Source organism: Neolamprologus multifasciatus, chromosome 12, assembly GCF_963576455.1.
Source record: "Neolamprologus multifasciatus chromosome 12, fNeoMul1.2, whole genome shotgun sequence".
Lineage (NCBI taxonomy): Eukaryota > Metazoa > Chordata > Actinopteri > Cichliformes > Cichlidae > Neolamprologus > Neolamprologus multifasciatus.
The window spans coordinates 912,019-932,977 of NC_140450.1; the positions used below are offsets into that span (position 1 = coordinate 912,019).

The 20,959-nt window shown below is 45.0% G+C and overlaps 3 protein-coding genes and 1 non-coding gene across 7 annotated transcripts in view; 3 read left to right on the forward strand and 1 right to left on the reverse strand.

The window, feature by feature from the left end:
• Nucleotides 1-5,316: 5,316 nt before the first annotated feature.
• Nucleotides 5,317-5,414, forward strand: LOC146506085 (small nucleolar RNA U13). Its single transcript, XR_014877409.1, has one exon. It is a non-coding gene; the product is annotated as a small nucleolar RNA U13 (small nucleolar RNA).
• A 112-nt stretch (nt 5,415-5,526) lies between these two features.
• LOC146506086 (protein MAK16 homolog) lies at nt 5,527-13,329 on the forward strand. The gene is given in 12 exon segments (XM_085180047.1): nt 5,527-6,385; nt 6,990-7,039; nt 7,122-7,231; nt 7,320-7,354; nt 7,356-7,385; nt 7,644-7,795; nt 7,900-7,954; nt 8,489-8,755; nt 8,846-8,911; nt 9,137-9,181; nt 9,183-9,272; nt 9,275-13,329. Coding segments are annotated over 12 exon segments (987 nt in total). The 5' UTR covers nt 5,527-6,370; the 3' UTR covers nt 9,347-13,329.
• On the reverse strand, nt 13,121-17,924 carry LOC146506087 (ras-related protein Rab-14-like). Its single transcript, XM_085180061.1, has 8 exons — nt 17,768-17,924; nt 17,230-17,288; nt 16,775-16,828; nt 15,947-16,124; nt 13,959-14,025; nt 13,573-13,660; nt 13,458-13,488; nt 13,121-13,298 (listed from the first exon to the last, which is right to left on the reverse strand). Exons 2-8 carry the CDS (start codon nt 17,279-17,281, stop codon nt 13,121-13,123), a joined length of 648 nt encoding a protein of 215 aa, XP_085036187.1. The 5' UTR covers nt 17,282-17,288; nt 17,768-17,924.
• An 876-nt stretch (nt 17,925-18,800) lies between these two features.
• Nucleotides 18,801-20,959, forward strand: part of LOC146506088 (actin filament-associated protein 1-like 2) — a 67,020-nt gene continuing 64,861 nt past the window's right edge. For all 4 annotated transcript variants that reach the window (XR_014877175.1, XR_014877174.1, XM_085180009.1 and 1 more), the window contains exon 1: nt 18,801-19,218. Coding sequence is in view for 2 of the 4 variants with exons in the window: in XM_085180009.1 (XP_085036135.1) it covers nt 19,203-19,218 (16 nt within the window). In the remaining 2 variants the exon portion in view is untranslated. The remainder of the gene's footprint in view (nt 19,219-20,959) is intronic.

The following is a 20,959-nucleotide window of genomic DNA, read 5'->3' on the forward strand; positions in this document are numbered from 1 at the left end:
TCCACCAGGTTTATATCTGGGACTTCCCACCATTTGACCTTAGAACTGAAGAAGCCTCTCGGATGAAGGTGAAACGTCTTCAAGTAACTTAAAGAAGTCCAGACGCTTTTCTTTGCAAACTCCTTTGACTACGATGACCTGGATGACTGAGAACCTTCACAGACAGAGACAGAGGTTAATAACAGATATGATTCAATACAGAGAGGTCTGTTAACACATAGTGAGTGAGAAAGGTGACTGGAAAGGAAAAACTCAATGCATCATGGGAATCCCGGCAGCCTACATCTATTGCAGCATAACTAAGGGAGGATTCAGGGTCACCTGGTCCAGCCCTAACTATATGCTTTAGCAAAAAGGAAGGTTTGAAGCCTAATCTTAAAAGTAGAGATAGTGTCTGTCTCCTGAATCCAAACTGGAAGCTGGTTCCACAGAAGAGGGGCCTGAAAACTGAAGGCTCTGCCTCCCATTCTACTTTTAAATACTCTAGGAACAACAAGTAGGCCTGCAGAGCGAGAGCGAAGTGCTCTAATAGGGTGATATGGTACTACAAGGTCATTAAGATAAGATGGGGCCTGATTATTTAAGACCTTGTATGTGAGGAGCAGGATTTTGAATTCTGGATTTAACAAGAAGCCAAAACAGGAGAAATCTGCTCTCTCTTTCTAGTCCCTGTCAGGACTCTTGCTGCAGCATTTTGGATTAACTGAAGGCTTTTCAGTGAGTTTTTTGGACTTCCTGATAATAATGAATTACAGTCGTCCAGCCTGGAAGTAATAAATGCATGAACTAGTTTTTCAGCGTCACTCTGAGACAGGATATTTCTAATTTTAGAGATGTTGCGCAAATGGAAGAACGCAGTCTTACATATTTGTTTAATATGTGCGTTGAAGGACATGTCCTGGTCAAAAATGACTCCAAGGTTCCTCACAGTGTTACTGGAGACCAAGGTAATGCCATCCAGAGGAAGAATCTGGTTAGATACCATATTTCTAAGCTTTCGACCCTCTGCAGGTTTGCATATCGGAAGAATCGCTCTACCGAGGACGCCGTTAATGCAGCAGAATGCTGTTTATAGACGACAGCTCAGCATTCAACACCGTCATCCCAAACAGACTGGTGGAAAAGCACCTCACAGGCAGTCAGAGTTGGTACCTCACGTACAAAGATAGTGATCCCAGGGACCCCCCAAGGCTGTGTGCACAGTCCACCCCTGTACACCCTCTTCACCTATGACTGCATCCCCTCCCAGAGCAACACCTCCATCATTAAGTTTGCTGACAACACAACCATTGTTAGGCTGATAACTGTTGGAGAGGAGACGGCCTGCAGTGAAGAGGTGGCTCAGCTGGTGCCTGGAAAATCTGTCCTTAAATGTTGAGAAGACTAAGGAGGTGATTGTTGACCCAAGGATGAGGAGAAACCAGCACGCCCCACTATGTGTTATTAACCCCGATTCTTTTGTCCCCGTGAGACAGAGAAAACCGACTCAGTGTGTTAAAACATTTATATTTATTTTATTCAATCATCTTCCGGAAGAGAGAGACCTGCACAGCCCAAAACACCAGTTACAGGATCTCTAACATTTGACGCTCAACATGTGTCTTATATGGTGTTATTTCTGTACTTCAGACTAGAGATGGCACGATACCACTTTTTTATGTCCGATAGCGATACCGATATCATGAATTTGGATATCTGCCGATACCGATATGAATCCGATATAGTGTGTTTTTTAATCGATAAAACGTTTTTTTAATATCTTGCTGCATTTTGTATAAGTTTATACTCAAGTTTAAATAAATAACAACACTAAAGCTATTCTGTTATACCTGTATGTAAAAAATACACTGCGTCCAAAATATGTCATAGTTCAGCAACACTGATCAATCTAATAAACTTAAACCTACTCAATCCTTCCTAATCTGGTATTTTAAAGAGTACTTAGCAGAGCCCTCTGCTGTACTCTTTGTACACATATGACTGTGTGGCCACTACCAGCTCCACCACCATCATCAAGTTTGCTGATGACACCGTCGTGGTGGGCCTGATCTCTGACAACAACGAGACGCCCTACCTGAAGGAGATCAGGAATCTGGAGAACTGGTGCCAGAGGAACAACCTCCTTCTAAACGTCAGTAAGACAAAGGAGTTGATAGTGGACTTCAGCACTAAGCAGGAGAGGAACTACCAGACCCCCGTCATCAACGAGTGCCCAGTGGAGAGAGTGGACAGCTTCAAATACCTCGGAGTTCACATCACGCAGGACCTGTCATGGTCCTGTCACATCAACACCGTGGTGAAAAAGGCCTGTCAGCGTCTCTACCACCTCAGACGCTTGAGAGACTTCCGACTGCCCCCCAAGGTGCTCAGGAACTTTTACTCCTGCACCATAGAGAGCATCCTGACGGGAAACATCTTAACCTGGTTCGGGAACAGCACCATGCAGGACAGACGAGCTCTACAGAGGGTTGTGCGTTCAGCTGAGCGCACCATCCGCTCAGAGCTCCCTGACCTGCACTCAATCTACAGCAGGCGGTGCTGGACCAAGGCCAGGAAGATCGTGAAGGACCTCAGCCATCCCAACAACAGACTGTTCTCTCTGCTGAGGTCAGGAAAGCGATTCCGCTCCCTGAAGACCAACACAGAGAGACTGAGGAGGAGCTTCTTCCCGCAGGCGATACGGTCTCTCAATCACACCACCACACAGGACTGACCCACACATATAGTTCTTACACACACACTGGACACTCTGGACATTGTTTTCACTTCATCACTTAAACCACTTTAAGCATATTTGCACTGCACAAGACACTATATAATGTGGATTGCACAACACTGGACATTATATTCCTAATTTCCAGTTAATTCTTGTACAGCTGCTGTTATTGTGTGTATATTTATATTTATATTTCCTCATACATTCTTATATATTTCTATACTGTGTATTTTGTTGTACAGTTATTTTATTTTCAACTTTAATTTATATATTTTATCTTATTCTTTCCCAGTTAAATTTACCCTTCATTCTAATTTGTGTTGTACAGTTATCTCATTCTTAACTTAATTTTTATATTTTATTTTATTTTATTCCTTCCTGGTTAAATTTACCCTTTTTAATTTTCATATTTATTTCCTATCTTATTCATAGCCTTTTCTTTTTTTCTTTAGGTCACGAGCAGTTGTCTAAGCATTTCACTGCATATCGTACTGTGTATGACTGTATGTGACAAATAAAAAATTTGAATTTGAATTTTGAATTTGAAATATTAAGCAACCTAACTAATAGGGTTGCAAACTCCCAGCAAAAAACAAACAAACCACCCTCCAGCTCATGATGCTTAATCGATGTAATCAAATTTAATTTGATGCAGGGGGAAAATGCACAGAAATAAATTATTTTTCAAGAATAATTAAATAGATTCAACATCTTTCTTCAACAGAATTGCAGACTGCACAGATGGTACCTTCCCAAAGGAAAAAGTACTATAGCTTACTAGGGTATATTAGACTTAACAGTTACTATATACAGTAATGGACTTCTATATATTTTACATCAGATTAAAACTTTGGGTGTAAGATTCAGATAATTATTTATTAAAAGCTAGATATTTTAAATGAGAATAAGAAAGAAAAGTATTTCTTTGTGCCCCCTTTTCCCTGTTCATGCCCTATCGGCCCCCCTGGCTAAACTTTGCTAGATCCGCCCCTGCACAGTTACGTCAGCTGTAGAAAAAGATCCTGGTGTAGAAATAATATTAAATAAATTCTAACAACAGATTATCAAGCTTAATAGTGCTGCTGTTGTTCAGCCGCTGGTTTCCTCTTTCTGGTGAGAAGTGAGACAAAAACTAAGAAGAGAGACGGACTCGCGACAGAAAAGCCGATCAGCTGATCATTAAGCAGTTTCATGATTGAAGTAGCAGCAGGAGAGAGAGAGAGAGGCAGTCGCTCCATATATCTGTTGTTAAGCTTAACGTGGTAACGCTTTACAAACATTCAGAGATGAACTTACACACTTGCTTTACTTCTCTCTGGGAAAACTTCCTCATAGATGAAATGCTGGTTTGAGGCTACAAATACACACAGCCGCTCTATCACGTGATGCATACTGCTGCTACGTGCTACGGTTATGAGCCGAGTTACGCCGTGTAGCAAGTTTTGTGAGGTGCTTTTTTGATATTTAATGGATCGGATTACATTTTTTATTTCTCACCGATATCCGATCCAGTAATTTGGGTCAGTATCGGACCGATACTGATACGTAATATCGGATCGGTCCATCTCTACTTCAGACGTCACACACAGTTCCATTACAAACAAACTTCTTCTACTCAGTTCCTCTTTTCTGTGTCTGATTTGTTAATATGCCTGTGCACTAAAACGTCCAGAGGGTGAAGACCTTCAAATTCCTCTGCACCCACATCAGTGAGGATCTCACCTGGACCCATAACCACAGCAGATCATCAAGAAGGCTCAACAACGACTCTTCTTCCTGAGGAAGCTGAGAAAATTAGGATTAACCTCCAAACTTCTCAGCAATGTTTACAGATGAACAGTTGAGAGTATCCTGACAAACTCCATCAGTGTGGTACGAGAACAGCCCCACTCAGGACAGGGACGCACCCACAGCACACACTGTTCACACTCCTGCCATCTGGCAGACGCTACAGGAGTGTGAAAGTCAGGACAACCCACAGGCCATCAGGCTACTGAATCACTGACTGTCGAACTGTGATTGTCTATCAATAACCAGACCTGTAAATTTGCAACTGTGAACTTTTATATACAATATAACACAACTTCATACAACATAAACAGTTTTAATATTTGCACATTCTGAATATCTTAACACTGTGTTGCATAACTACTAATTTTAGCTACACCCTTGTGCACATAAACACATAAGTGCTACATTTATTCTTTATATTAGTTAGTTGTTTATTTAGTTGTTTGACGGGAACTCGCAAAGTAACAATTTGATTGCTCAGCGTAACCATTTGTGTTTTGCGGTGTCTATGACATTAAACTTCAGTCTTGTGTTTTTATGTTGCAGCTCCCCTCCAGAGCGCTGGGGTCGCTGCAGAGCTGATTTGAACCGCGGTGTTTCCCAGAATGCATCGCTCCCGTCAGACCAGAAACCCGTGCTGTTCTCACGTTTCTCCGCTCAGAAACATTAAAACCTTTTGCGTGCCGCGCTGTCGGAGTTTGCGCAGTGAGCTGATGAAGTCGAGAGAAACGCTCGCGTGAAGAGGAGCACCGTCACTCAGAGCGCTGGAGCCGCTCCATAAAGCCTCAGAGCGCGTGCGCTGTAGTATGATCCTTCTTGTTCAAGAAGTATGATGATTGGTGCGTTCACGGACTATCCGTGTAAGGTGCAGCCTTCTTGTTACGCATGCGCCTCAGCCCGTCTGACCTTGACAAGAAGTATTTGTGAGATGCGGAACATTAGTCAATGTTCCATGTTATTGCTGATCAGGATGCGCCTGCAATGATGTTCTACTCTACACAGTTCTATCTCAGGTTCTGTACTTGAACATGTTTGTAGTAATAGTGTAGTTTTCTGAGTTGTGACACTTTCTTTAGTTGTAAACATGCTTTTTACTGTCGGTGCTGTAGTTTTGTCTCAGTTATTTAATGATAAATACACATAAACAGAATCCCAGTCAATGTTTTTGAATGACAGCTCAGCCACAGACTCGGAGTGGGTGGTGGGTTAGGTGTCACGTCCCAGTCTGGTGGTCTTTACTTACAAACACCTTTACAGGCTACACAACAACTCTTTAAACCACAATCATGTGAACCTGAATGCACCACAGAGCAAAAACATCTGCTTTAGGGTTCACAGAGAAACAGGAGTCATTTTGTTTGAGTGCAGAAGTGGGTCAGTGAACTCAGCACACAGCAGGCCTGCTGCGACCTCCACCTAAATGTTGAAGTCAAGCTGAGCTCCACCAGTAACGTCTCGGTGATGTGTTTAAGTGTTTCCTGTCATGAGTGGAACTTCTAGTTGTGGTTGTACGGGAGATGGGAGGTGTAGATGAAATTCTCCACCTGGCCGGGTGCATGCTGATGGAGGCTTCTCTGTTTCCAGTGCTTTCCGCTTTTAATCTCTATTCAATCATCTTTATTCAGCAGCAGCCCAATCACGCGCTAAGTAATAATAACATCTACAACACACGTTACATCTCGAAGTCTCGCGATGTTTCTTCCGGGTGACGTCACTCCGGATGCGATTTCTGTCCAAACACAGATGGTGTCGCCCTGATCGTCCATGTGGTTCCAGGTCTGCTGAAAAAGCCTCACGCCGTGATCGGAACTTATTTAAGTTTATTATATCTGACGAGACGACCCGCTCTGAGAGGACCCGGAAATGCAGCACGACGACGTAAGTGTCACAAGCGCTTTTAAAGCCGCTGAGAAGCGCTGTTAGCTCTGCGTGCTAACGCTAGCTGGCCGGTGAGAGCTCCTGAGTTTAAAGGAACCATGAGCTGAACTGTACTCATTTATCCGGAGATAAAATACGCGTTTAAACACATCACCAGGCTAAATACTAGCCGGATCTTCCGGTCACGCCAAATTCCATTAAATAAAATCAGTTTTAAAGTTTTTTAGTTTTCCAGCAAACACTCCGATCTCTACATCATGAAGCAAAGCGGAGTCAGTCACAAACCTGCGTGGACCTCACTTCGGCCACAGTTACCCATCATTCTCTTCTCCGTGTGTCGTAAAGACCATCAGGCTCCACATGGAGGAAAAAGACGAACTGTAGTCAGACTTAACAAAAGCTCAGCACGCAACACTAAAATAGTAAGCAGAAAAGTGCTAAAATAAATTATTCACACGACAAAATGAAATAAATAGTAAGTCTAATGGTGAAGTCTCTCAAAGTTCAGTGACGAATAATTAAATAAAATCATAAAAAGAAACTGAGGCAGCAGTGATGTGCATCAGTGTAAGGATGACGGGATGTGTGTGATCGCCCCCTGCAGGTGATCTGGGACATCATTGGAAACACGCAGTTCTGCTCCTTCAAAGTGAAGTAAGTCACGCTCGGCTTGGATTTATCGACTCGTGTTATTGACGAGCTCTGAGCCGTGTCACGTCTTCGTTTCTCTGTCCAGGACCAAGAGTCAGAACTTCTGCCGGAATGAGTACAACGTCACGGGTCTGTGCAACCGCGCGTCCTGCCCGCTCGCCAACAGCCAGTACGCTACCATCAGGGAGGAGAAAGGTGAGTCCTCGCTCGCTCTCATCAGCTTGACCGGCAGATCTCAGGTCAGCAGGTCTTGGGAGTAACACGAGGAACATTTGTGTTTCAGGTCAGTGCTTCCTCTACATGAAGGTCATCGAGAGGGGCGGCTTTTCCTGCCAGGATGTGGGAGAAGGTGAGCGGCTAAAGTGGGATTATGTCACTCGGATCACCAGACACGGAGACGTCGCGTCTCCTGACGATGGCCCGACGTTCTCGACACGGTTTAAAGAATCTGGTGTAAAAGACGTTAACTTCAGTTTACAAGATTTTAACTCACGACAAAAACTGTGTGTGTGTGTCTGTGTGTGTGTGTGCGCGTCTGTGTGTGTCTGTGTGTGTGTGTGTCTGTGTGTGTGTGTCTGTGTGTGTGTGTCTGTGTGTGTGTGCGCAGGTGAAGCTCAGTAAGAACTATGAGAAGGCTCTGGAACAGATCGATGAGAACTTGATCTACTGGCCTCGATTCATCCGACACAAATGCAAACAGAGGTTCACTAAAATCACCCAGTACCTGATCCGCATGCGCAAGCTGGTCCTCAAAAGGCAGTGAGTACTCAGACCGTACTGCAGTACACAAAGTACTGCGAGTACTGCGAGTAGGAAGCTGGTGTGTAGTCCCGCCGCGTTCATCCTGCTTGTCTGTGTTTCAGGAGGAAGCTGGTTCCTCTCAGCAGGAAGGTGGAGACCAGAGAGAGGAGGAAGGAGGTGAGACTTTTAACCACACCCAAAGGTGGCGTTTGACCACCTAACAGAGCTGCAGTCAGACTACGAGAGGTCGTAGGTCACATTTTCCTTACAAATTAGGAGCCAAGTTTCAGTTTTCCAGAGTGGGAACGTTCACGTTGAATAAAGTCCGGCTGGAATTCTTCCCTCGCTTTGAAGAGGAACAGCCGTCGAACTGATATTTAAGGCGGAATGACTGATTCGCAGAATCTGGACGGTCCACCTTAAAAGCTGCTGGCAGCTCCTGTTTAGAGGATTCAGGATTTTTTCCTTTTGTCTGAACTTTATAAAATAAAATGATGCAAACATTTGCTAAAAGTTACCAAAAGCAGAAGCACTGCTCATTCCTCTGTAGTTCATCTCATCGTGACCTTTGACCTGCCGACGATATCCCAGCGTTCCTTGTTCCTTCTGTTTGAGCAGAACACAGAAAATGACCAAAGCTGAGGAAATGTTCCATCTTAAGAAAAAACAGGAGCTCTGACGGCCGTCTCTTCTTTGTTGGTGTTTTTTTAGGAGAAGGCTCTGATTGCGGCTCAGCTGGATAACGCCATCGAGAAGGAGCTGCTGGAGCGACTTAAACAGGAACGGTACGACGCCAATCGCGACCGGCTTGCTCGCACGCCAAGGACGATCGTGCGGTTTAACTCACGGTCTATGTTTGTGTTTCAGTACGGAGACATCTACAACTTCCCCGTGCACGCCTTCGACCGAGCGCTGGAGCAGCAGGACCAGGAGAGCGAGTCTGAGGAGGAAGAGGAGGAGGAGGAGGACGACGACGAGGTGATTGAGGCAGCTGTTACTACACCAGCTGCTGAACAATGTTTGTAAAACTTTATTCTGAAAGGATGTCGTGTGTGTGTGTGTGTGCAGGACGTCGGGCAGAGAGAGTTCGTAGCAGAAGAAGAAGTGGAGGAGAGCGACCTGAGCGACTTCGAGGTAAGTCTTCTCTCTAGTGACCAGCAGGGGGCGACTGAAGTCTGATGAACTGCTTTCAGGTCGGACTGAATTAAACAGGAAGTTGAGTCGGAGAGGAGCAGGAAGTCAGAATCCAGAGACGCGTTAACGCAGTTTTGTCCTTTCAGACGTCGGTCGCCGCTCTGCTGGCGTGATCTTTAAATGCGATTGTTTGACTGTTACACTAACTGGACTTCCTCCTTGCAGGACATGAACGAGCTGAAGACGAGCAGCGATGAGGAGCAGGACCGCGTCCAGCGAGGAGGAAGAAGAGGAGATGGAGGTGCAGACGAAGGCTTCGCGGTCTAAAGGCAAATCTCCGGCAAACGGCTCGGGCGGCGAGGAAAGAAGCGAGCGTACGTGGAGATCGAGTACGAGCAGGAGACAGAGCCCGCCTCCAAGAGCAGAGCCACGTAGTGACGCTGTGGCCTCGACGCAAACTCTGACTGCCGAGGACACGCCCCCCTCGCTCCCTCACCGTGTGTTACCACGGCAACATTACATAGCTGAGGGGATTGTCCGACATGTTTAAAGTCTCGCTCGGCTGGAAGTCATGTGACCAGCACAGAAAGACACTGATAGGCCCGCAGCTGATCACAATATTGATTAATTGGCCTTGATAATCAAACAGCCTGATCAGAATGAATTTTCCCGTTTCACACTTTAAAGACGAATCCATGACTCGCTGCGCGTGTGATCACATGACTGCTGCTTTCACTTTAAACATGAGCAGGAAGTGGAGCCGAAAACAGAATATTACGTGAGGAAGCACCCACAGTGACGCGAACGACGACTTTTCTGCTCGCCGCGCTAACGGAGAGGAGACGGACGCGAATGTTTTTTCTAACCCTGTAAACATTTTTATGTTTGAAATAAAAATATGGAAAAAATGTCAACTTTGAATGCAGAGAATTTTAGTTGGAAGTGAATTTAATGTTAACTGAGAAAAGTCCGAAGCACTGCCCTCTGCAGGCAGACAGAAGAATTACAGTTGAACACAAGAGCAGTGAGTCATCGGCGTATATACAGCATATATATAGTTTATTTACAAAGAACTGCGTCTCCACAGTTGGACAAACAGCTTCAGCTGAACAGAATCATTGCAAACAATCAAAATCAGAAAAAGCTTTTTTAATTTTAGCAGATTTCTGAAAAATGAACAGACAGAAAAACAGCGACTCCATCACCTGATCTCCACCTCACTGTTATAGTTGCACATGCTTCAGCCAAACAGCAGCGCCTCCCTCAGGCTGATCAGACACGGAGAAATAAAAGGACGTCAGCTGTAGTTTAACCTGATTTCGCTGCATCGTCTTCTCATTAATAGAAATTAAGACTGAACAGCGTAACGACCGAGGCCATTCCATAAACGTTTTCCCATTTTGCATCAGAAGTCTGTGTAATAGTTTTGGATGCTGAGCGCTTTGGCGAGGGAAGCTGAAGGCGCCGTCCTGGCGACGCCTCAGACTTTTTGGTCACTGCAGAGTAAAAACAAACTTTCAGGGTTTTCTTTATTTTGGGGTCGATCAGGAAAAAAACAAACACAGGACGCCTGAAACGCTTCGTGTTTGTTTTCACCGCATAAAGGTTTTATTGTTAAATCACTCATAGTTGGAGCGCGCTGCTGTCCACCAATCAGACGACAGCAGAGGGTAAAGTCACATGATCGTGCCCCGTTCAGACAGATGTGGACGCGTCACACCCAGATGCTGAGGTTGACGTTTTTACTACGTATAACGTGACCTCGGCGCGAGCAGTGACACGATGACCATACGGCGCCCCCGGAGGCGACAAAATTCACCAATTAAGAGCTCTGAGTGACGCCATGTTAAACCTACACAAACTGGATAATTGATCATTTCTTTTGTTTTCCTGGTTTAACCAGTCGACTTTTTCTGGGTCATCGTTCACTTTAATACTACAGACAAAAATTCTCAGAAGGTTTTAAAATTTACGTCATATTTTCCAATTTCCCCAAAAAATAAAGTGCAACAAAACTGTAGGAATGTAGAAATACACAACAGGTGATTTACATGCAGTAAAGGTAATTAAAACATTAGTGTAATCATTTCAGGAACGATCAAAGATCCTTTTTGTTAATTTCTGTCAAAAAGTTCCAAAATTTTAAATTTTAATAAAATGTGCAAAAACCTTCATGTTGAAGAGACTCCAGCTCAGCCAGCCGTACTGTGTGTAATACCACTTTTTACCACAGGATGGAGCCATCGTCCACGCCTGGTTTAAGGTTAAACAGCAGCACACCTGCTGGTGAAACACTCCCCCCTGGTGGTGAAACTTTTAATGGCTTATGGACCTTCAACTCCATCTCCGGGTTTTGTCACTTCTGGGACTCAAAGGAAACGTTTCTCGGGTATTTTGTTAATTTTAGTGTAAATAAGCAGAAATGCAGGTAGACTAATTTCAGGTTAACTGATCCATTTTAAAACTAAATGAAAACGCTGCTCCCCTCCCATTACTGCTCACAGACTTTGGTGGTTTAAAAGTGTGAAATGAAATCTGGCAGAGCTTCACTCGGAGCTTTGGGAAGCTTTTAGTGCAGGAATGATTTTTCAAAGAGGAAAACAGTAGATCCAGAAACCATGAAGGCATCATCATCACAAAGCAAATTCTCCCTCAGACGCTCGCTGGCGTCTACGTGACGTTTGAAGCAGTGACGTCTCCACAGCAGCGCGGCGGAAACCAGAGAAAGCACAGTGATAAAGTGCAATCCTGGCTCAACAATGCAAACACAATGGCCACAAGGGGGAGCTGTGGGAACATCCTGTATTTATTTGGTTAAACCAAAAACAGAAACAAGAAAATAATAAAGGCATTTAATAAAAATCCATCCTGAACTGATCCAGCGAGGCCGGAGAGACGCTCGGCTTCTTCATCCCTCACAGAGCGACCGAGACTCACATCAGTTCCAGACTTCATAAAGGGAAAGGGTGGCTGTGTGGGTGGAGCTGCAGGCGCAGACCGTCTCATTCGATGGTTTCTAACCGACCTTCCGACCTCTTTCCTGTCACTGTTTTCCTCCCTTGGAGCTGGGAGAAGGGAACTTAGTCATTTTTATGCATTCAGACGATGCATTCAAATGACTTTCATGCTACACAGCAGTGGTGAAAAACCTGGCAGCTGTACTGGCGTCGTGCAGACAGAAAGAGCCAATAAAAGCTAAAACGCCGTCACGACTCGATCTTCAGGAGCTCCTTTCTCTTTGCTCTCTCAGCTTCTGCTTCCTAAAATAACAGAGGTGGATTTCTGCAGGAGCTCAGAGGCTCCTTCAGTCAGTTTCCAGCTTCACGGTGCTGAGGTGCCGTCTTTGGTCCTGAAGGTGACAAACGTCCGCTGGCCTGCGCTCCGGTTCTGTCTACAAGCTCACAACGTTTCAGCTGAACATCCCAGGTGAGCCGAGATATCCGGGCAGAGCGAACCGAGGGGTGGAGTTTGAACGTAAGTCAGAATTGGGAACCTGGACGAGTCTGCTTATGTTGAATTTCATTTTGTCCCAATTTGGTTTTTGTTTGTCTGAATTTAAACGTTTTACTTGTGGGTGAAAAAAGGAAAGATGCTAAACCTGTGAAACCTTCACTTTAGTCGGAATCAGTCGACCCTACTCTGGACTCAGTCCACGCCGCACGCCATAGCTGACTGACAGGAGTCCTCCGTGATCGCCAGCGTTCACCGTCACGTCCTGCTGCGGCCGTTTGTCTGGGTCGGTCTGATCGATGGCGCCGATTGGTTTGTTGATAAGGAAGCAAACGTGGCGTACTCATGATCCTGATCGAGTCTGCAGGAGGTTTTTAATGCACGTGAGCTGAAGCATCCTCGATGGAGACGCGGTGGGGAGAGCGCCCAGTTTGGGGGAGTGCTCTGGTTTGAGATGAAAGCGTTGTGGTTCAGGCCAGATTGACGCTGTGCTCAGACTGGTTTTGGATGAGGTCGCCGCCTCGGTTGGTCCTGATCTGGGAGCCTTTCTGAGCCGGTTCACGCTGCAGAGATGTGCTTCTAGATTTGGTTTTCAGGATCGGGTCAGAGTTGGTAAAGTCTCGAGCGGATGGAGGGTTGCTGAATCTTGCTTTGGATTAGAAAACGGCGGGTGGACAGCGCCGATGATGAGTGTGGACTGGTTCTGGGTGTGAGTGTTAGTGCCCGGCGGAGTCCGTGTGTCGTACTTTCTGTTCAAGGTTAACAGCTGCAGCCTTCCTTTGCTGGCTGGTTGTCGGCGTTGGGGCGTCCCCCCTGCAGCGTCGAAGGTTTGTGCTGGACTCCCGACTCGGCGGCGTTCAGGTCCAGGCTGCCATCTTGAATGTTCTGGTAGATCCTCTTCGCTGCCTCCAGGAAGGCCTCCTCCACGTTCTCGCCTCTGCAGGAGAAGCAGAAGCCGAACGCGTCAGGACTTATTAAAACATCGTGACTCAGTCATCACAAAGACCCAAAAACACGTTCATGCACGTCACCGTTCAGTGAACGGGTTTCTGAATGAATCATAACCATCGAGCTGCCTCTAACACGCTGCACTTACGTCTTGGCGCTGGCCTCCAGAAACAGCAAACCTGAGAAACAGGAAGCAGAAATCAGCGAAATCAGCGAGTCTCCGTCTGCTGCTGAGCGTTTATCTGATCGTGCGAGCGTCTCACCGTTCTCCTCGGCAAACTGTTTGGCCTCCTCGTACGTCACGTCTCGCTGAGCCTCCAGGTCGGCCTTGTTGCCGATCAGAATAATCACCTACGACACGGAGACACGCAGACTGAGCGGCGACTCTTCAGCGCGTCACAGGTTAAAGGATGTTTTGTGCACAGCAGCTTAACAGCTGTTTGTTACCTGCTCGGCGTTACCGCCATAAACGTGAGCAGGGATGTAATAACTGTTTACTCGTAGCTGCGGTCCAGACAAGTCTGCACGACTGTGCTGGGCCGCAGCTCCGGGTCACTTTAACCTTCAGACTCCATTTTGAAATCATTCTCTCTCCTGCCTGAAAAGAAGATTTAAGAGTCGCCACAGAAGTCTGCGTGGGCGCACTCACCGTGTTTGGGTTGGTCAGGTTCCTGGCGTCCGTCAGCCAGCTGCTCAGGTGATTGTAGGTGCTTCTCCTGAACACACAAAAACAACAAAGTCAACACTCTGAACGTTTGTCTGACATTTAGTCCACAGCAGCGTCGACCGTCAGGCGCCATCAGAGTCACAGCCTGGCAAATATTTAGTTTGGACGAGAATCCTACAAAGGAACCGGTTCTTGGTCGACCTGCTGCTTTCAAGTCTCTAAGATTTAAATATTACCGCCCACCATCAGCCAAGAGTGGGTGGAGGCCTCCATCAACAACCTCATCACATGAAACATGACACTACTCTGAGTGCTTTCAAAGGGACCGTCTACACCCTGCATCACACACGAGTGTGATCCACAGAAAATTGATCTCAATTTGGAACTTTGCAGGAACTTTTCTCACGTCCACATTCACTGTTATTACAGCACAAAACACAACAAAAGTGGCTTCAGGGCAATTAATGTTTCAAGGTCGACCCTGCAATAACACATACAGAGAAAAACCCAACAATCATATGACCTCCTATGAGCACTTTGGTGACAGTGGGAAGGAAAAACTCCCTTTTAACAGGAAGAAACCTCCAGCAGAACCAGGCTCAGGGAGGGGCGGGGCCATCTGCTGTGATTGGTTGGGGAGAGAGAAGGAAGACAGGATAAAGACATGCTGTGGAAGAGAGACAGAGGTTAATAACAGATATGATTCAATGCAGAGAGGTCTGTTAATACATAGTGAGTGAAGAAGAAACACCCAGTGCATCATGGGAATCCCCCAGCAGCCTACGTCTATTGCAGCATAACTAAGGGAGGATTCAGGGTCACCTGGTCCAGCCCTAACTATATGCTTTAGCAAAGAGGAAAGTTTGAAGCCTGATCTTGAAAGTAGAGATAGTGTCTGTCTCCTGAATCCAAACGGGAAGCTGGTTCCACAGAAGAGGGGCCTGAAAACTGAAGGCTCTCCCTCCCATTCTACTTTTAAATACATGCACAGATAGAGCTGGGTGTCATCTGCATAGCAGTGTAAATGTATGCTATGTCTTCTAATGATGCTGCCTAGGGGAAGCATGTATAATGTAAACAGAATTGGTCCTAGCACTGAACCCTGTGGAACTCCATAATTAACCTCAGTGTGTGAAGAGGACTCTCCATTTACATGCACAAACTGGAGTCTATTAGATAGATATGATACAAACCACTGCAGCACAGTACCTGTAATACCTACAGCATGTTCTAATCGCTCTAATAGGATATTATGGTCAACAGTATCGAATGCTGCACTGAGGTCAAGAAGGACAAGCACAGAGATGAGTCCACTGTCAGAGGCCATAAGAAGATCATTTGTAACCTTCAATAAAGCTGTTTCTGTGCTGTGATGAACTCTGAAACCTGACTGAAACTCTTCAAATAAACCATTCCTCTGCAGATGATCTGTTAGCTGTTTGACAACTACTCTTTCAAGGATGTTTCAGATCCACCAAAACAAAAAAAGCTGAGCACAGAGATAATGCTCAGTTCCTCATGCCTCAGTGCTCACTTCCTCCTGCAGTGATATAACTGGCGAATGTAGACTGTAGAAAGAAAATAGTTCCAACGTGAAGCCGCTCACCTGAGCGTCTGTGGATCACTTCCATTTTTATCAGTTTACTTTGTTTGTTTTAACTGATGTATTGAATCTAACATGACTTCACATTCATCATTTATTATTCATCTAACGGTTCTTTTTCTGCTTGGACAGAAACTCACATTCATTTCATGCATGTTTTGTTTTGTATGAAATGATCTTCACTGCATATCTGATTTCTTTGTTGGTTTTTGTCTTTTTATCAGTTTGTGATCACAAACAACAAAGTGCTGAATTAGCAGCTCGACAGGACGGAGCAACCAGAGTTTCACATTTATGGTGAACTGTCCCTTTAAGTAAACAGGACACAGATTTCTCCTCCTCCATCCACCCTCGCCTGCCTAGGTACCTGGTGATGTCGTAGACCATGAGGGCCCCGGCGGCCCCCCTGTAGTAGGACCTGGTGACGGCCCTGAACCGCTCCTGACCCGCCGTGTCCCAGATCTGCAGCTTCACCTTCTGCCCGTGGACCTCCATGATCCTCGTCCCGAACTCCACCCCGATGGTGTGAGGACAGTCTGCCATGACTGCAGCGCACACACACACACACACACACATACACACACACACACACACACACACACACACACACACACACAGGAATTGGACAGGCAGTGGTCACCAACAGGTAAGTAAAGGTAAAAATGTTTGTCGCTGTCTCAGGGACAAACACACGAAATCTGTTATCAGAATGAATTTCATGAGTCGCTTTTTGTTTTTTTCCCAGCATAACAAACTGAATGCTAAAAGCTCATCTATTTACATTGTTCATCAATTCAAAGAAATCCTGTTAAATGTTTCCAAAGTTACGGTTACATCAAAATGAAGAAAAAATAAATCGATATTTATGAACTTGACACTTGATCATTATTAAGATATTTATATGATAAACTAGAGCCGATTAGCTAAGACTAATCAACAAACTTGACATTATTATAAAAAAGACTAAAAGTCAGCCTGAACTGATTTTCCGCTGCTTGCCTTTCAAAATAAAAGACCTAGAAACACAGGCTGTTCCACTTTGCCCCGTCATACCCAAACAGTGGTGGTAAATTTTAAATATCCATAACTCACAATTTCATCATACATGTATAACAACAATAAAAGCCTATTCTATTCTATTCTATTCTATTCTTAAACTTCAGTAAACAAGGAGAATAAGAAAAGCAGCACTCACACTTCTTCTCTGTGAACTGATGCAGCAGACACGACTTCCCGACTCCCATATCACCTGCAGACAGACAAACACAGGTGAGGTCGGCCACCAAGGCGTGACAGTGATCAGGAAACACCCGGATGAAGCGTTTTTCTCCCCGTGATTGAAGTGTTTCTGCTCATTCACCGTTCAGAGTTTCACTCCTGGACTTTACCAGAGCAGCGCTGCATGAGTCACAGCTCAACATCGTCTTTATCTAATATCTGCACCCGCTGCAGACACTCCACATTTACCAGCGCCAGGTTCTGCACTTCTGCAAGCTTCCGGAGGCCTCCGATCAGAAGAGACCGGGCTTTAATTGAAGGAGGAGCGGCAGCGGTCACGGATACAGAACGGTTATTATAAACGGACTCATGCAAAGCTGCTCTGGCAGAGCTGCGGGAGTAAACACAGGAGCTGGAGCTCGGGTCACTCACCGATGATGATGTATTTGAAGATGTAGGAGTAGTTGTAAGGTGCGGCTGTCATCGTGATCCTGCGGAGAGAAAACAAAGAATGTGTTTGGTTTAAACCGAGAACCTGAGCTCAAACACGGGGCTCCACCCTCGGTCTGAGCCCGGTCACAGTGATCCTCTGAGCTCGGTCGGAGCCTCCAAACACACCGAGTGAGACGCAAACAGCTCAGAGAAGGAAGCAGCCGGCTGAGCTAGCAGAAGCTAACGCCGAGCCCAGCGTTAGCTTTAAACACCGTGACAGCCCTGCGGAGAGGAAGCTTTCATCCTCATCACACGTATGAAACGCTGACGGCTCAACCACAGGTACCCCCCGAGGAGTCCCCCGAGCCCTCCTGGAGCTCCACTCCTGGAGCTAAGTGGCTAACAGCTGCACTGCTGTCTACGCCTTGCTAACAGCTAAACGCTAACGGCAGGAGGTCACTTTCTGAAGCTTTTACAGTAAAAACAACCGAATAATAAACCAATCACACAGGCGGCGTTACACGTCGCTGTGTTTTACCTTCAGTCCGGGTGTCTATCCGACCTGTAAAGCTGCTTAAAACGCTGGTTCGCCGGGTAGTTTTATCTAACTTGACGGGTCGCTTGCTGAGCCGTCAGGAAAATCTTCTACCTCTTCCGCGACTCTTCCTCATCAAGGAGAAAAGAGGTAGTATCGCGAGACTTACAGCTTCCTACTGCCGCCCAGCGGACGAGAAGGGGATTTAGACACACCCAACCGTCCCGTTTGTAACTTTATTTATTTACATTTTTCTTTTTCTTTTTTTTTTTAAATAAGTGACCCAAATTAGTTAACAGAAGCTCTTGTTTCTATAGATATATGTTACCAAATTACTGTGACAATGAAAAACACTGAAAAATGTGACGATTGTCTGCAGGTTTGAAGTCAGAAACAGAAGGGTTCCTTTACCCTTTAACTCCTAATGGGGTTCACAGAGGTCATATGTTGTTATTTTTATAATGTTTGACTGAATAAAATGAGCTTCTAATGTTGCAAGAAGGTCCTGAGTTAGGCTCCACCATCAGGCCGCGGTCTTTTTGTGTGGAGTTTGCATGTTCTGTCCAGGAACTCCGGCTTCCTCCCACATTCCAAAGACATGGAGTTAGTGGGGTCAGGTGGAAACACTAAATTGCCCATAGGTGTGAATGGTCGTCTTTCTCTTTGTGTTATCCCCGTGACAGACTGGTGTCCACTCCAGTTTGTGTCCTGCCTCTCGGCCCACAACAGCTGGGATAGGCTCTACCACCCCCGCGACCCTGACAAGCGGAAGCAGCAGAGGATGGATTTTGTCAATACAGTTGGACAAATGAAAACATACATTATATTTATTGAAAACATAAACTTGGTTTAATACAAGTAAATTACAGGATATTCTCAAGTAGAAGAATAACTTATATTTCTAAATAAAAAGAGGCCTGAGTAATTTTGTAATCCAGCTGCTCTCCCTCGATTTTCTGATAGCTGTGGAATTATTATTATTATTATTATTATTATTATTATTATTATTATTATTATTATTATTATTATTATTATTATTATTATTATTACTTTAGTTTGTGGACCATCACTGAAGAAACCCTTAAAGCCAGAATATTAGCAGATATTTTTCTTCTTGTGTATTTTCTAAATGTGTTTGTGTACTGGATGATAACAGTGGGCACATTGTTAAAGTGACTTTGTATTTAAGGTTTCTCTGTGTTTTTGTGCATGCCCGTGCATAATGAGAGCGCTGGCCCGCCCTCTCTCTCCTCCCTCCTGTGCTGAGGTCACAGACGCGTTCAGACAGACTCGCCTGGCAGAACTCAAACTGCTTCTCACAGAGCAGATAGAGGGAGTTCAGGGAGGAGGAAACAGGAGGAAATCTGTTTGCCGTTTGATGTTGGATTCTTCAGCAGAGATATGAGCCTGAGGATCAGCAGACACTGAGACGACCGACATGGACAAAGAGAAAGGTACCGTGACCCAGTCTTACAGATGTTTCAGGAATAACGACAGAGGCATAAAACTCATCCACACATGAAACCTGACCTTACCTGATATTTGTTTTTTATATTTAAAAATGTTTCACATGTATGAAATCATACAGCATGCATGTTTCAGATGTAATCTGATTACAAATGGAGATTTACTTTGAAACTTTCCTTTAATGTGTTTAACATCCACGTATTCTTTTGTCTTTCATATCACGTGGAAAAAAATGTTAAAACTAATTGTAATAAAGTACTAACTAAGCACTCAGCAATTACCAGAGCCAAAACTTGCAGTTCCTCCAGTTTCCACCGGGGGCAGCAGCGAGTCGGTCCCCATAGACTCCCATGTTAAAACTTTACAGCAGTAATAAACACTTTTACAGCTCGATATAAACTGTTCGGTCTCTGTAGGTATATTTGTGGTGGGTTGTATAGGTCACCTGTAAAAGGTTTAAGGTTTGCATTATTAGGGGCGTGGCCTCTATGACTGACAGGTGGATGGTGACGCAGGTGGCTGTAGCTGCTAGCTGTCTGCTAGCATCACCTGAACTGGACCTTTGGACCGTGTTTGTGCTGTTGGAGCCTTTCGGAGCATTTTAATGACATCATCAGACCAATAATACAGCTGCTGTGAGGTCACTGTAGTAACAGACCAATCCAGTAAGAGAAAGTTAGGGATTCTGACTGGATGTTACTTATTAGCAAGTATCTGAGCTAGCTAGCATTACCTGATATGCAGCTTTTATGTTTACTTCCATGTTTGTCTATCATATTAATATATATACGCTGATATTTTGGCTGCTGACTCATGTGACCACTAGAGGTCAGCTGTGAGTTGTTATGAGTTGTACTATATTTATTATTTTGGGATGTTTTACTTTTGTAGTTATGAACAAATCAAACTAACCTCAGGCTCGTGTTGTATTGTGTATAAAATATTTAGATGGTGGTCATAGACTTGATTTCAAATGACTGGTTGATTAGATAGTTTAAATTCTCTGGGGCGGTCGTGGCTCAAGAGTTGACAATTTGCCTTGTAATCGGAAGGTTGCTGGTTCGAGCCCCGGCTCCGACAGTCTCGGTCGTTGTGTCCTTGGGTGAGACGCTTCACCTGTTGCCTACTGGTGGTGGTCAGAGGGCCCAGTGGCGCCAGTGTCCGGCAGCCTCGCCTCTGTCAGTGCGCCCCAGGGTGGCTGTAGCTACAATGTAGCTGCCATCACCGATGGGTGGATGACAGGTTGTGTAAAGTGCTTTGAAGTCCTTAGGGACTAGTGAAGCGCTATACAAATACAGGCCATTTACCATAACAGTAGCCATGTGAACGCAGCAGCTGTTTTTTACCCAATAAAATTTATGATTCTTCTACATCTATTAGTCACTTTTAATGTGGATTGTTTTCATTCTTGTTACTTTATTACTAAACTCTTTAAATACTCATCTTACAGCTTTTTACCTAATTTCATTGTGCATTGACAATAACAGTTCTAAGTTTGACCAATTTGGCCATTTACCATTAAAATCGGTATAAATAAACAGCAAAAAGCCATGCTGTTCTCTAACAGTTTAATTTATCTTCTGTATCATGTGAGAAACACTCTGTATATGAGCATGTATGTATTTGTGGCCAAAGCAGCTTTAAATCAAAGGAAGTGTTGACAGAAGGAAAAGGGCCATGATGCTGCTATAACTGGCTCCAGTTGAAAAGTTTAGAAAAAGCTGAAAG